We start from the raw sequence: 15612 nt of genomic DNA, 5'->3' as shown, positions 1-15612 counted from the left end.
TATCCATCTCTTTTTGATCTGATTGACCAGTGGGTTCAGGTGCTGCTGGCCTGATCTAACCATCAGGAATTAACTCTTGGTTTTTCACCCACTGGTGACGTCATTGATAGTGGTTGACCACGAAGATCTCTTTTGGAAATCTACACGGGAGAAGTTTTTCTGTCCTCTTCTTTCTTTCTCAAGGACCCCTCATAACGAACATTTATATTCCTTAGTGACTGCCAACATGGCTCACACTGCTACTCTCAACAGCGATTTCTAACATTTTGAGGGTCACAGATCCCTTTGAGAATCTAGAACTTCGTAAGAAGAAATAAAAATGTGTAGGCACATAGCATTCCAGTTAGTGTCAGACTATCCTGGCTCTCAGTTTTACCCTGTACTCTACAAGCTTGTGGTGGAGCTTTGACTTTGTATAGAACTTTGGTAACCTGACCCCCTCTAACGTGAAGACTTTACCTCCCACATTGATGCTTCTGCCTTTTGTTCTCTGACCTCATGGTTTTTCTACTTCTCCCGAGTCCATTGATCTTTAGCTCCACGCTATTCTGACTCCTTTTTGTAGTTGTCCCAACTGAGACATCATTTACCATCACTTGAAAATTTTCCTTTGTCAAGAATCCAAACTTATCGTCCCCCTAACTGCCAACTCCTTGACTTTATTTTTGGTCCACATCATTTCCTACATTCTTTTGACCTCTCGGATCACTGGTCTTGGCTCAACCCATAACAAAGGCTCAGATCTCAAATGGGACAGCTCCGTTTGCTTTCTCTGGTGTTTCAGGATCTTTGACTTCTTGATGTTCCTCCATGAGGCTCACTCCCGTGTCTGTACTCTCTGCTTTTCTTCCCAAGGTGCTGAGAGTGGCTGGATAAGGTTACCACAGAATGCTGACAGGGTCCTTATAGATTCAGACTAAATTAAGTTGGTGTCAGGGCAGTTCCCCCACTTCCATTCAGCTTTTCCTAATCCTCTATTTCTGTGCCACTCAGATGCTGTTAATGGACCAGCAGCATCAGCATCACCTTACAAGAAATGCCAAAATCTGAGGTCTACCCTCGACCTACTGCATCAGAGTGTGCATTTTTAACAATATTCCCCCAAATGCATCATATTTACATTAAAAATTAAGAAGCATCAGTATCAGTCAAGGTTCAATCAGGAAAACAGAAAACATTCTAAAGATTTCAAACAGAAGGAAGTTAATATAGAAAACTGGTTACACGGGTGATGGAAGAGCCTACTAGGGTGAGTGAAATAACCCAGAGATTAACAATATGGCAGAGGCCATGGCCTCCAGGAGCCGCTGGGACCAGGGGAAGAGGCAAGATGGCTGGAGCCATGCTCACCTAGTGGGAGATGGGCCCTTAAGGGGAAGATGCAGCTACAGAGACAGAAAACAAATTACCTTGTTTTCTGCCATCTCTCACCTTTACTCTCCTCTCAGTGACCTCATATTAAATACAGGCAGAGGTCAGCTGACCTGGGAGCCTTGGAAACCCAGTCTGTCATTCAGACAACAGGGGAGGGCTAAGAACCCATCTGAGGGCAACTGGGACAAACACAGGCACAGTGACCTTATCTCCTCCTGTTTTGCCTACGCTTCCTTCCTTGGGGCCTCAAAACATCTTGTAGCCATTTTTCCTTCCTTCTGTCCAATCTCAGAAAAAGAGGTATCCTTTGGTTTTTCTAAGAGAGTTAAAACTGAAATGAAAAGTAACTACATGCCCACAAAACACAAGATTCACAGGGTAAGCCTTCCCAGCTCTGTACGGCTCTAGAAGGCGAGGGAACTATCTTTTGGAATCAGGTGGCGAGGGTGCTGCTGAAATCATGCTATGAGATGTGGCAAAACTGCCTGCTGATGCTCTCTAGAAAAAAATGCCTCTTGCTGTGAAAAAACGTGCCAATACCTTTCTTGGTTTTTATAAGTGACAGTAACAGACTCCTGTGTTAACGAAGGCAGTCAAGCTGTTTCTATTAGATAAATCACTGGCATTTAGACTTAATGTGCACTCATTAAAATTAAAACCAAGAATGATCTTTCTCCTCAGTGCTTTCTCACTGCTGTCTCCCTTTTATAGACCAGGAAATTGAGGCCAATGATATCAAAGCCTGAAACTGTTGTCTTCTTTACAGTGAAGACTTGTAAAAGGCATGGAAACAACCTCACCAGTGAACTGCATCCTGCCAGCCTTCCATTGAATTGCCTTTCTGGCTTGGGAAGACTCAGCTGGTTGAAAATTGCACATCTTTTCAGAAACAGGCAGGGGAGCGTGCCTGCGTCTGTAGCTCTAAACTTCAAAAGTGGAGTGTCGCTGACCGACCTATTCTGTGCTCACGGAGAGATGTCTTGCGACCTGGATTACATACTCTGCTGCCTGAGGAATGGGTGGGGTCAGTCTGAGCCCCCGAAGCACCCACAGAGCCCAGCTCTGTGCCTGGCATGTGTTAGAAACCCAGTATTTGCTGAATAAGACACAGTAACTCAAAGCCAAAGACCTCAGTCATCATGCACTGCTTGCTCCACTTCTAGATTTTTGTGGAAGCCCAGAGTCTCAGTCCTACCATGTGTAAAATGGGGATAGTACTACCAGCCCCACTTACGTCACAGCATTAGTGTTAAGATCAAATGAGATCGTGTTGTGAGTTTGTTCTAGCAAGCAGGTAAATTGTTTTTATAATGATCTGAATAACAAAGCTTCACCCACCAAGGCTTGCATACACATTTATTAAGATGTAGGCAAGTGAAATGTGTCCCCTCCTCCTCTTGAGTACAACCTTCTTTATTGATGTGTAACAATGCCCAAGGGCTGGGTGAACTACATAATCAAAATCAAATGCCAGCTTTCTACAGACTTGGCCAAAACAGCACAGCCCAAAACACCATTTTAAATTGCAAGAAATCTGAGGACATTTCATTCATAGTCTTGCTTTTTACTGTTGTTGATATATACACCTTAATTTCAATGCCCGCTGCAGATCCACATTTAAAAAGAAAAGAGCTCTTATTCTAATTTGGTAGAAAGCAGAGCTATCGGTGTGAAGGACAATGCAATATCAAAATACAGCTGCTTTTCATCCATACTAGTCTAAATTAGAAACATGCTGCCATTCACAGGGGCTCTAATAACACGTGCACGTAAGCAGTACTGAGGCCTACGGGCCGTGTGGGTTTCTACCCAGCATCTTCACCTACTTTGGGTCCTCATCCTCATCTGAAAAATGGGGGACCGACTTCTTTGCGACAACGTTGTCCAGTCTCTGTCCTTGTAGATATGGATTGATACTCTGGAAAAAAAAAAAAAGTTTGGTATTATACCTGAACATCAGATACAGACATCTCACAAAAGAAAAGACGTGAGTGAGAATTGTGTCTGGCCTATTGGGTTAAAAACAAGGTAACAGTGGTACCTACCACCTACCACATGATTATTTCAGTGCATCTTCAAAATCTCAGTGGCCTGAGAAACACTGTTTGACTGACAGATGTCTTTAATTGTGTCTTGCACACAACCGAAGAGTTCTTTGGCACAAAGCTTTGGAGTGAATCAGCTAACAAGTTCTCACTACAACTTAGATACCAAGCCCCATATGAAATAAAATTATTGTTCTATGGCCTTATTTAGTGCAAGAGAGAATGTGAAATGCATTAAAGTATATTTTATAAGAATGTTCTAAAGAAGGCAACAGATCAAGTAGGAATTAGTGTCTGTAGACTGGTCATAGGACATCCTGTTGCTGTATTGATTTTTACATGCTACCTAATTCTTCCATTCTACCTAAAGAGGATTCATCAGTGACCCTAGCAATCATTTCCACCTTCAAGTTCAAAAGCTAAAGAAAAGAAGTAAGCTCTGCACAAGGTGCCTTTACTTTGGACTCAAGACTTTGAAATCTCTCATCTGTTGCTATTCTGAATGAGTCAAGGTTTTTCCATTCCTTCTTTAATACATATCCACTTTTTGAGGTTTGGATTTGAACTAGTAATTGGAGCTTTATAACATAGTATTTACCAAGCAGAAAAAATTTTGAAAGTTTTGGAAGGTATTTGTTTATTGAAGTGCCCTTCCAATAACTGGACAAAAATATAAGCAAGAGGCTGTAGTTACAAATGATCATCCATCCCAAGTCCCCATGAATGAATGGAGGCAGTTCACAGGTGGGTCTCTCTAGACAAGGGGACATTGTCTGCCTTGGCTCTTTTGAAGTGTGATCAGGTCATTCTCCGAAAGAGATTTTGTAAAAGTCCTTCCACATTCTGACAGCTAAATGCATGAATCACGAAAGGCCCAACTCATCCAGCAAAAATGCATTACAAACTGAGAATTACAAAGTGTGCAACATCCTCATATCTGAAAAGTGACACGTCACAAAAACAGTACTTTGCTGGGAAGGCATCTTTAACATGTTTAAAATAACTAAAATGCTTTCTACATCAGAGATTGTCAACGAGAATGGCCTGGCCGACTCCAGAGAGTCATATTAAAATTTCTGGGTAGGTGACGCAAGCGTGCACTGAAAAAGTGTACTCAATATCATAAATATCTTTATTGTTTTTTAGTAACAATATTTACCTGAAAATTCTAAGACATTAAAAAAGGATATGAGATTTCCATATTTATCAAATATGGGAATAAAAGGTTGATAAGCTCTTTAAGTAAGATAAATAGATCTCAGATATTAACAAGATCCATCTTAATGGTTAAAGTCTGCAAAGGGGAGTTGACTTTCTACTCATGAAGCAAGTGGAATTCAATTAGATTTAAGCAAATACATAAAGTTACATAAAACTACCTGGGGTCTGTTGTAACTTTGGGGAGAATCCCTCTGGGTAAAGGGACTTTCAAAGGAGCAAGTCCTTCCGCCTAGACCCAGAAAATGGCAAATACTGGGGGGTGGGGGTTGGGGGGGAGTAAGTTAGTGAGGAAGCAAAAGGAGCAATCACTTGAACTTTTTTGATAAATGTTCATCAGTATTGAATCCTATACTTAAAAGGAATAATAATAATGATACTTGATTTTAAGTATCCTCTTAAGAACTCAAGGCACTTAACGTATCTATCTCCTCTCCTGGGTGAGAGGGACTGGCTAGGTTACAGAGAGAACATTTTTTTCCCATTTCATAACTGGAAGAACCATTGGGAGCCTTGGAAACCCACAGCAGATACTGAGCTTCACTGGAGAAAGCCTTGGTGATGGGTGCACTTGAGCAGGCGATTAAACTCTTCAATCAATGGGAGCATCACATGAGGCCTGATGGCAGGGGAAGCAAGTTCTGTGTCCCCCTGAGTCCCCAGGGGGTCAGGATTTATGGCATGACCATGGGTTTTTGTAGATGTCTGAGAACAGGAAGAATTTGATACGACTGGGTCAAAATGACCCTTATTTTCATAAATTCTAGGCCTTTCCTATGTGGAGGAAGTTGAGACCAAAGTACAATCCTTTATAACATGTGTCCTAGCCAGAATTCTGAGTTTTGGTAATCACTGGTCTCATGGAAAAATGACCTAAATCCTGACCCACAGTCACTAGCCGAGTCAGGGCACAAGGAACGGTGAGCCAGGAAGTAGAGACAATTAAAGCTTCATGCTAAGTTTTTCATTTTGGGTCGGTCATTGGTCTTATTTGGAAATGTTCTTGTTGTGCCATGGGGAGATACTCGAGCCATCTTACCGGTAAATTATGTGTATTCTGAGGTCCTGAAATAGAATTTCTTGATGTTCTCTCAAGACCACATTACACCCTTCAGACCCTTCCTGTCACCATTTGCCACTGGAAACTCTAATCACCCAAGAAAAACCCCTAATAACCCTGCTAACCCTTCCAAAGATCAGTTTCCAGACAACTTTGCTTCTCAAAACTGGCCACGTGTCAGGCAGCAGAGGGGCTTGGAACTTTCTGTTGCGGGGGCCCGTGAATTAATGCCGTGTCCAGAAGATCTATGCCTTCTCAAGCACTTGGACTGGATTTGGCAGAACTGTGCAGAATGGCCACAACTACCACTGCCCAGATTCCCAAACTTTGCCGAGATCCAGGCACTTGCTGTTTTTAAGAAATAGTGGCCTTGAGTATATGGTTTGGTTTGTACATTTAACTAATGTGGTTACTACATGGCACTTTGCTATATAACAGGACTTTAACTTTTTCCTCCACCTGGTCAGAGGAGGAGAGGAGGGGGTTGCCAGGCACTTCTATCCACTAGAGCACCAGTAGATTGTCAGAATAGTCACTGATCACTTATCCAGTCTCGCTGCCATTCAATACATTGGAAACCCAAAGCAGACTTGACATTCAGATTTACAAGAGGCAACACCATAGTGGCTCAACGCACAACACCCAGACCAACATCCCATCATGGGCAGCCCTGAGATGGTAAATGAGGAAGCCGGCAGCAAATTCACCGGTTGGCAAACAAATGTAACAGATGAAGAGCGTTTCACATCAGTTTGTGCCAAAGCTGGGGAAGGGGGCTGGGCTAGGTGAAGAAAAGCTATGTAGGAGGAATGAGGTTTGTTCATCTCATCCTTTGCCCCTACATTCCTTCAAAATTATTGCCTGGAGCTTGCAATTCAGCAAGCACGTCCTTGTTCCTGTCTTTTGTGTTTATAGAATCAGTGCAGATGTGTGCACAGCTGCCCCCAGCGGCCCAGAGCCCCTCTAAGGAAAGACACCCTCACGTGCTCCCTGAATTCCCACACCCACGGGAGGGACGCTACACCCATTTCGCGAATGCAGTGGAGGTGGTGGGATCACCACGCAACAGCCCTCCACTCAAAACCATGTGCCGAGTCGTGGGGAGGCCACCCCAGAAACCAAGAGCGTGGCCCTCGTTCCACGGGACCTGAGTTCCACCCTCCCAGGATGGCTCATGAAAGGCCTCTGCTACTTTCCGACAACTGAGGGGTCACACTCAGAAAGCTCCAGGCATCCCACCAGCAGCTCAGCCAGCCACACGTTACCCTCCGCTTTCGTGTCTGTCCTCCCTTCATCTTCTCGTAAAGGAGTTTCTTGTTCTAGAATGGGGAGAAAAGAAAACATGAACACAGAAGTTATGGATCAAATTTGGTGAACGTCTATTTTAGAAGCGATACTTGGTGTGTCCCCCTGGATATCTGCACACACATATTTTGGAAACAAAGTTAGATGAAAGGAATGTCGCGTCAGAAAGATAGACCACAAGAGAAAGACTGGCGGTTGTGTAGCTTTTAATAAAGTTCTCTGCAATGCCCCGAGGCACACCAGTGTCACCAACAATCATATAAACAGGAAAATACGACATTCTAAAACACAAGAGGCACTGGAAACTCAGCTCCTCACTTTGAACAGCCTTTGTTTAAAACAAACAGTTTTATCTCATTTTACTTTTGTATCCAACTCCCTTTTTATGAGCTGTACACATAAACTGTTCTCTAGAGGAGTGTCTGACTATTAATAACAATCCTCTATGTAAATAAATGAGACATCCTGACTTCTGCAACCTTTCCTCCTGTGGCTTAAGTCAGTGCCCCCAGTCAAGACAATCGGAAAACCATTTGGTCTATAACATTTTTAATAGAGTGAACCTTTTAAAAACTGCCAAAAAACTTCTTGGCAGAAGGAAAGCTATGTTGGGGGAAGAAAAAAAAAAACGGGCCCTGTTACCACAGTTTGTATAAGTGTTTCCACATATTGCTGTATTTCAAGCACATAGAGGATTTAAATGAGCTCTAGAATATCAGACACAAGTTCCACAGGTTTCCCTACTGAGATTATAAAAGACAGAACACTTAATCTGAAGGCAAAATGGGAGAAGGGGTATTGGGGGGACTTATTTGTGTTTTTTTTTTCATCCAAAGGGAAATAATGCATAAAAGAGATGATTGCATCTTACTCTAAATAAAATATACTGCCATTGATTTTTTTTTTAAAGAGATGACAGAGTTCTGTTAGGGACCAAGTTTATACAACACTTGTATCCTCTGAACTGTTTTGGATATAGAGATTTTTTTTTTAATGGTACATTTGGAAATACAAAGGACAGATGCCAAGAATGAGCTTCATCATTTTCATGTTCATTAAAATCTACCCCACCCGCAATTTACAATGTGGATCTCTTGCCCAACCTCAACTATGCAGGGAGGCTGCACCAGGGAGTGAAGGATGTAGAGTACCCAATAGGCCAATACTGGCCACAGCCTCGGTCTCCTGCTCACTTGGGAAACTGGTCAATCTAATATTAGAAGGGAGAAAAGGCAGATGTGCAGATCACAGTCTCAAAGAACGAGCACATCGCCGGGAGGCTCATTCTTGTCCTCTGGAGTTGCATTTCTGTGGACGTAACAACTCCTGTTGTGCAGAGAACATCTGGGAGTTTGCACCAAGGCTGGGGAAGGGCTCTGGGGGCTGGGAGGTCAGGACAGAGGCTCTCCACGTGCACCATCAGGTTCATCTGCCTGTGTGGGCAGGAGCACAGGGGGCCCAGAGCTAGAACGAGGGGGTGGGGCAGCTGGCCAACCGTGGGTGGCAAACTTCCACTGCACCACCCGGGGGGTCAAGGCAGCATCGATTCAGTTCAACTCCTTCAGAAGGTTGTGGGGCATGGGAATGCACGCTGGTGCAGCCACTCTGGAAAACAGTATGGAGGTTCCTCAAAAAAATAAAAATAGAACTACCCTACCACCCAGCAATTGCACTACTAGGCATTTATCCACGGGATACAGGTGTGCTGTTTCGAAGGGACACATGCACCCCAGTGTTTACAGCAGCGCTATCAACAAGAGCCAAAGTATGTTAAGAGCCCAAATGTCCATCGATGGATGAATGGATAAAGCTGATGTGGTGTGTGTGTGTGTGTGTGTGTGTATACACACACACACAATGGAGTATTACTCAGCAATCAAAAAGAATGAAATCTTGGCATTTGCAACTACGTGGATGGAACTGGAGGGTATTATGCTAAGTGAAATTAGTCAGAGAAAGACAAACATCATATGACTTCACTCATATGAGGACTTTAAGACAAAGAACAGATGAACATAAGGGAAGGGAAACAAAAATAATATAAAAACAGGGAGGGGGACAAAACAGAAGAGACCCTTAAATATGGAGAACAGAGGGTTACTGGAGTGGTTGTGGAAGGGGGGATGGGCTAAATGGGTAAGAGGCACTAAGGAATCTCCTCCTGAAATCATTGTTGCACTTTATACTAACTAATTTGGATGTAAATTTAAAAAAATAAAAAATAAAACAAGTTATATAAAAAAAGAGAAGGTTGTGGGGCAGATTATACAAATAAGAACCTTCATTCGAAAAGAAATGCCAAAGGTCTACCAAGTTGTCCTCCCAGAGATAGTCCCTGGGTTTCCCTAAGAGCCAGGGTTAGGATTAGCCGGATGAGAATTTCCCATCCCTGCATGAAAGTGGCTGGGGCATTCCTGACTAGCCCTGCTATTACTGTATGGATGTGAAGCAAGGGCTGCAGGTACAGTGGGGGGGAAAAGAAGTATACAAAAAGAATGAGAAGAAAACAGCCCCCTCTCCTGATACCCATTCCTTGTAGACGGGTAGGGATGGGGGAGCGGTGAGCCTGTTTTCCATGTGAGTAGCAGGTTTGAGTTCACAAAAAGGGCTTTCTATTGTGCCATCAAGATTTTGGACAACTGCCCAGATCTTGGTTTCAAATTCCATTCCTAAATGGAACCAGGGAATGGAGAATGTCTGAATCCAGGGCTAGGGCAGGGAAAGTTTAAGGATCAATGGAGTTGAAACATCTAATTGTCCCATAAAGTAAGAACGTGCTCAAGAAGTGATGAGATGTGTCAAAGGGAAAGAGAAGCCAACTTGGAGACTCCTGCTGGCTATATCTAGGACAGAGTGAATGCCAAAATAAATAATAGGAATTAACCAATCCATACTGATAATAAATAAACAGATTTTTAAATAAATAAATGAATAAAAGGGGGGACTGTTGTTTAGAGTCAAATGGCAACCAGTAAATGCAGAATGAGTAATAGAGTTTAAAAATCACTGTTTTACAAGTACCATGGTTATGACTGATTTTAGTGAGTATCATCGATGAAGACTAAGATTGTTGGTTGAAAGTTTAATGGGGACCAAACATTTATACAGTTGCAACGTACCTCCCCACAGATGATTAATTTCAAAGGGGAAAAAAAAAACAGTAATTTTACACTTGAGAAACCCGGCAGGCATCACTTAGAACAAGTCACCAATTCTGGGACAGAGTGACATCATGTGCCTCCTGATGTGAAACACTAAGAGGAACATATCAGAAAGGCAGAATTCAAACCTAATCACATGGAAACATGAGACGAACCCAAAGTGAAGAGGATTCGACTCTTCAGCTGTGTTGAGGTCCTGAAACACAAGGAAAGGCAGAGAAAGTCCTTGCTTCTCGTTCCTCTCATGGAGTCGGCTCTGGCCATGATCAGCTGGTTCCATGGGAGAAAGAAACCCTAATCACCCAGTGGGCTGAGGAAAAGATATGAATAGAGCTTGGAAAGGAGAAATATTTGCTTTTCAAGAAAACTTTTTCCTAAGCAGCAGTCAGCAATTACTGTGTGAAGGAGGGGGTGACTGACACCCACAAGAGCCAGCCTTTGGGTATAGCCACTCCACACTGGGGGCACACACACCATCCAAAAGACAGCCAGTCCTAGACAGGACTTGATGGGACCACAGTACAGGACACATGATGAGCCATGAGCCATGAAAAGATAAGAAATCTACCAGTTTTTAAAGAACTCCTGGAGTCAGAAGATCTAGTTCAAATCCTACCTCTGCTGATAATCAGCTCTGTGGTGTTGAGCAGGCTACTCACACCCCCTAAGCCTGTATTTTCTCATCTGTAAAATGGGTGTGTTTGGATGGGCAGATTGAGTGAGATAATTCATGTATTTAGCACAATGTCTGGCACACAGTACATGCTTAATAAATATTACTCTTTAGTATCATATAATAAAATACAATTACTATTATTCTTAATCTCCATTCCCATCACCCAACACAGGGCCTGGAAGGCATGTGATGTGCATTTAAAAAATGTGTCTTGATGCATTAACAAAGAGAAAGTAATGCAGGAAACGAGACAGACGCTGATATTTCTAATATATGAATCATTGCTAAAGACCCAGCTGAGCTCCAGCCAATGTCAAAGACAGGCAAACATTATTAGCATATAAGGAATCATGGTCTTGTGTGCACTGTTCTTGTTTAAGATAATTACGTTGTTAACTTAAAATCTGGTTGAGCTTAGGACAAGCTTGAGACCGTCATTCCATCCCCCTTGGATAAGGGAAGACTACTGTACTCGATTCCCACTACCATGTGAAGTTCAAACAAATCATGTTCACTGCCAGGTGGTACTGAGAAAATAAATGAGAGAAACTTAGGTTTAAATAAACATAATTACTGATGATAAAAGGCATGTAAACATTGTTCCTGGTCATTGATCTGTAATAGTAATCTATCCAGGCTTTCAAGAAGAGGCAAGGAAAGTTGGCAGGAGAGAAGTTTCCATCTCTCCTGCTTCCTCAAAAGGGCTCTCTGCCCTCACTCACACTTTTCCCAGTCTCACTCTTGCTTCCTTTTGCTCATTTCCAACCTACCCGTTCTTCAGGGGCCCTTCTCACCTTAGACTTCAGTGTTGCCTTCAACTTCCTCGCTGGCAATTGTACAATTAGCTGTGCAAGCCCTCCATCTTAGAGATTCCATATCTGCCCTTATCTTCCCTCTTCGCCAGTAATTGTACCTCCTAGTGATCACAGCATAGCTAGAACATGAAGCTGGACCGTGCTACGTTGGGTTCGTGTGTTTTCACATTTCTTCTCAACCACAAGGTGGTAAGTTCACTGAAGACCAGCACCATGTCTCAGAGACTGTTATAGATCAAGCACCTAGCGCAGCATCTGGAACGAAGCAGGCTTAGCATCTTCCACTTGTTCTTTGCTGAAACTGGCCCTTGCTTCTGTGGATTTGCCCGTCTCCTGCGGATTCCTTCCTAGGGCTCCTCTGTTATCTCCTACTCTTCCCCACCTTCTCTGCTCCCCTCTTTTCCTCCTACCTCCCTCTCTTCTTTATTCCTTTCTTTAAAAATTTCCATCAGAAGTTCATGCCATCCATTTCACATAAACCTGACAAAGCTCTTCCATCCTCCTCCTACTATATTTATGCCATATACCAGTTCTAATTGGCTCCCCATCTGCCTTCGAAATGTCTTAGATTCTAATCACGTTGATGAGGTTCACTCAAATTTACTATGTTCATGGCCTTCATAACTGGAATTACTTCCCACACTTTTTTATTTCCTTTAATCTACTCTTCTCTCTTTCATCCTTCCATATGCCACCAGAAATAATTTCTTTTATAGAAGACTTTCATGATTTCAGTCTCCTATTCAAGAACCTATAGATGTCTACCTCTGTAATTTGACATGTTTCAATTCTACTAGTAGGCTTCAGAATGGCTCCACGAACCAACTCTCCCTAACCAAACTGTTTGTGAAAAAGAAGAGAAATAGAATTATTGCATATTGGAGGGGCGCCTGGGTGGCTCAGTCGGTTAAGCGTCTCACTTCGGCCCAGGTCATGATCTTGTGGTTTGTAGGTTCGAGCCCCACACCGGACTCTGTGCTCAGAGCCTGGAGCCTGCTTCGGATTCTGTGTCTCCCATTGTCTTTGCCCCTCTCCCACTCATTCTCTCTCTCTCTCAAAAATAAACATTAAATTTTTTTCAAGAATTATTGCATATTGGAGAAAGCAAAAGTAAAATTGCTTTGTTGTTTTAAGATGGGAAAGTGTATACGGTGAGGGTAGGTGGGAGCAACTGAATGCAATGTTAAAGCAAGATAATGGAGAAATGAAAGTGGTAATTAATGAGGAGAGGCACCTTTCTCTAAAACAGTGTAAAAGGAAGGGAAGGAGGTTACTCCTAAGACTAAGATAGTCCCAGTAATGAAGGAATCAAGGTCAGCTGCCAGCAATGAGCTGAGCAGGGACAAGTAGCTCTAGAAGTGCTTAGGCAGGAATATCTGCTCATTCACTCATTCCACAGATGTACTGACCACCTGCTTATCCACGAATTAACACTCCTTGGGATTTTTCCACTTTTCTCAGCATCTGATTACACGGGCCCAACCACAGGAACATAGCTCCATTCCCATTCAACTGTGATCCTGTTTGACCCGTTGTTCCAGCCTGTTGGGATCTTCTCGAATCCTGACTCTGTCATTCAGTGCTCTACCTTCCAACTTTGTGTCATCATTTGAGAATCTGGTAAGTACCTGTTCAATATTTTTTATTCAAAGTATTTTATTACAATTTCATATTTAATATGTGGAATGGGGTAGTACTAAGACATGCAGGACACCATGTGGAGTCTCTCTCCCTATGGACACGGATGGACTCTTCAACAAGCTCCCTCCCGGTGATGTTCTCTTGCCAAGGCTGTATCTCTCCACCTCTTTCAACAGGAGATCATGAAAGATCTCATCAAGTACTTTGCCGAAGTCCAAATACACCACGTTCACTTCATTTCCCTCATCAAGCTGGCAAAGTCAATGAATAACGCTGGCAAATAGATCGACAAAACTTGTTTTTAACAAACATATGCCAAATGGTGACGATTTCTCCTTCCAAATGCTTGCAATTTTCTTAACGGACAGTTATAGATTCTTGCCTGGTACTGACAGCAAGTCCACTGGTACACGTTTTGGAATTTTCCTTCTCTTTCCATAGAGCAGAATTACATCTGTCTGTGTCTAAGCTTCTGGCATCATTTTTCCTTGGTCCTGCAGAGATCATCTCCCTCAGTCTAGAGATAATTGGCAATTTTTTTTTTTTTTTTACCAAAAAAACCCACAACCCATATACTTCCTATATGTGCTTTGTGAAACACTGACAAGACTTACACAGGCTGTGGAGGAGACCAGAGTAGAAGCCTTTGGAGACTGCAGCTGATGAGCAGGTTAGAGATCACTGACTTGGGATGGGTTGGTATATCGCGTCCTAGACATGCATGTGGTTTGGTAATTAACTAACATGCCTCTCAACCAGAAATTTCTGAAAAAAAATCACCTTCTAAACATTTTTTCTTCTCTCACCCCACCCTATTGCTCATCTCTCCCATCAGTACCAGAGTGTAACATCTACTAGTCATTAAGATCTGACTTACCCACTTGCCCAAGCCTGGATAGTCATGTTCTGGATCAAAGAGGTGCTGGTGCAGCTGGAATTCTCGACTGAACTCTGCTGTGTCCGGGGTGTTTTCCAGACATCCATCATCTACTGCAAACAGCAAAAGGCTTTTGAGGAATGGCCAAGGTATCTGTTGTGGTTCTAAGAGTTAACTTATTAAAAACAACTAGATATCCACAGGCCAGAATCTATCCACATCAGTCACTCTAAGTCACTTTCCCACTGGATTTGCTCATCCTGAACTCTCACTCCTCTGCCCACCTGTGGCAGAGACTGGTTGGCAGTTCACCAAACCCACTTTTCTTTCCCCCTCGGCACCCAACTAATTTCTCAGTCTTGCCCTGCCTGCAGTCAGGTCGAGTCATATGCCCAAGTTCGTGCCAGTGGAATGTGGGCAGAAGTGATGCATTCCACTTCCAGGACTGGCCCATAAAAACCTCCTGGATGCTCCCCTCTCCCTCCCACCCCCCACTCCCATCTGTTGTTCTGCTTGCTACCTGCTGCCGACCAGGGTAACTGTGGGTGTCAAGTGTAAAGATGAAAGATGGCAGTCTGGGTTGCTGAACCATCTACCTCTGCCATACCCTCACCCACCTCTGGCAGGATTTCACACGAGTGAGATAGAAACTTCTATTGTGTCACCACCATGATTTTCTATCTGTTATGAGAGCAAATATTTCCTTAACTAGTATACTTCCATTCCACACGCGTCACTGTGTTTTCTCTTGCGCGAGCTCTTTAGAAACAATTTCGGCTTCTTGGAGAAAGCACATTATATAAGAACAACAACAATCACCAGACAGTATTGGTGTGTGTTATAGTGGTGATGAGGTAAGTCTGGAGTCAGACAGACCAAGAGCTCAGGGTTCCCATCCTGGCTCATAACTGACAGATGGTCTTACTTCCTTGGGAAGGTTACCTTTGTCTCTCTAAGCCCATCTGTTCATCTATAAGAGGGACAGAATCAAGGACTTACTTGACTGGGTAGCTGTGAGGAACAGAGTTGATCACATGTAGAGCACCTGCTATCGTTTCCTTGCCACTGTCTCTCTTTAAATGACAATTTATACTGTGACTGCTCTTTGAAATAAAGCATGTCTTTCAATCAAACCCAAGAAAGGTTATTCCACTTCACTGCTGCTTTTACCTAAGCCTTATCATTATGAGACATGATATTCTGAAAACGAGTCCTTTTTTTCCTGTCTCTAATGTGCTTTTAGACAGCAGCTTAAAAGGATGGGGAGGTGGGGAGCAGAGGACGGATTGTGAGTTTTGTGCAGGGCTAGGGGGAGGAAAGAGTCCCTCTGCATCAAAGTCAGTGCTACAAGGGATCCACTACAACCAGCCAGATAGTCCAGTCTTGCGAGACCGGTCTGAATGAAGCCTTCCAGCAGCTTGAAGCACCCACTGTCTCAGC

General features: G+C 43.1%; 1 protein-coding gene and 1 long non-coding RNA gene across 4 annotated transcripts in view; one reads left to right on the top strand and one right to left on the bottom strand.

Annotated features, from left to right (window-relative positions):
- LOC123583231 overlaps nucleotides 1–2694 on the top strand; it is a 42428-nt gene extending 39734 nt beyond the window's left edge. For both annotated transcript variants that reach the window (XR_006704796.1, XR_006704795.1), the window contains exon 9: nucleotides 2086–2694. This is a non-coding gene — a long non-coding RNA (uncharacterized LOC123583231). The remainder of the gene's footprint in view (nucleotides 1–2085) is intronic.
- Nucleotides 2695–2716: 22 nt separating this feature from the next.
- LOC123583230 (neuroendocrine protein 7B2) overlaps nucleotides 2717–15612 on the bottom strand; it is a 59542-nt gene continuing 46646 nt past the window's right edge. The window contains exons 4-6 of one of the 2 annotated variants that reach the window (XM_045450118.1): nucleotides 14173–14282; nucleotides 6963–7016; nucleotides 2717–3292 (exon numbers count right to left, since the gene is read on the bottom strand). In XM_045450118.1, coding sequence (XP_045306074.1) covers nucleotides 3197–3292; nucleotides 6963–7016; nucleotides 14173–14282 — 260 coding nt within the window. In that variant the 3' untranslated portion in view covers nucleotides 2717–3196. Of the gene's footprint in view, nucleotides 3293–6962; nucleotides 7017–14172; nucleotides 14286–15612 lie in introns of both variants that reach the window. The other variant, XM_045450117.1, reaches the window with a different exon arrangement.

Source organism: Leopardus geoffroyi, chromosome B3 (genome assembly GCF_018350155.1).
Source record: "Leopardus geoffroyi isolate Oge1 chromosome B3, O.geoffroyi_Oge1_pat1.0, whole genome shotgun sequence".
Lineage (NCBI taxonomy): Eukaryota > Metazoa > Chordata > Mammalia > Carnivora > Felidae > Leopardus > Leopardus geoffroyi.
This window is presented reverse-complemented; position numbering and strand designations above follow the sequence as displayed.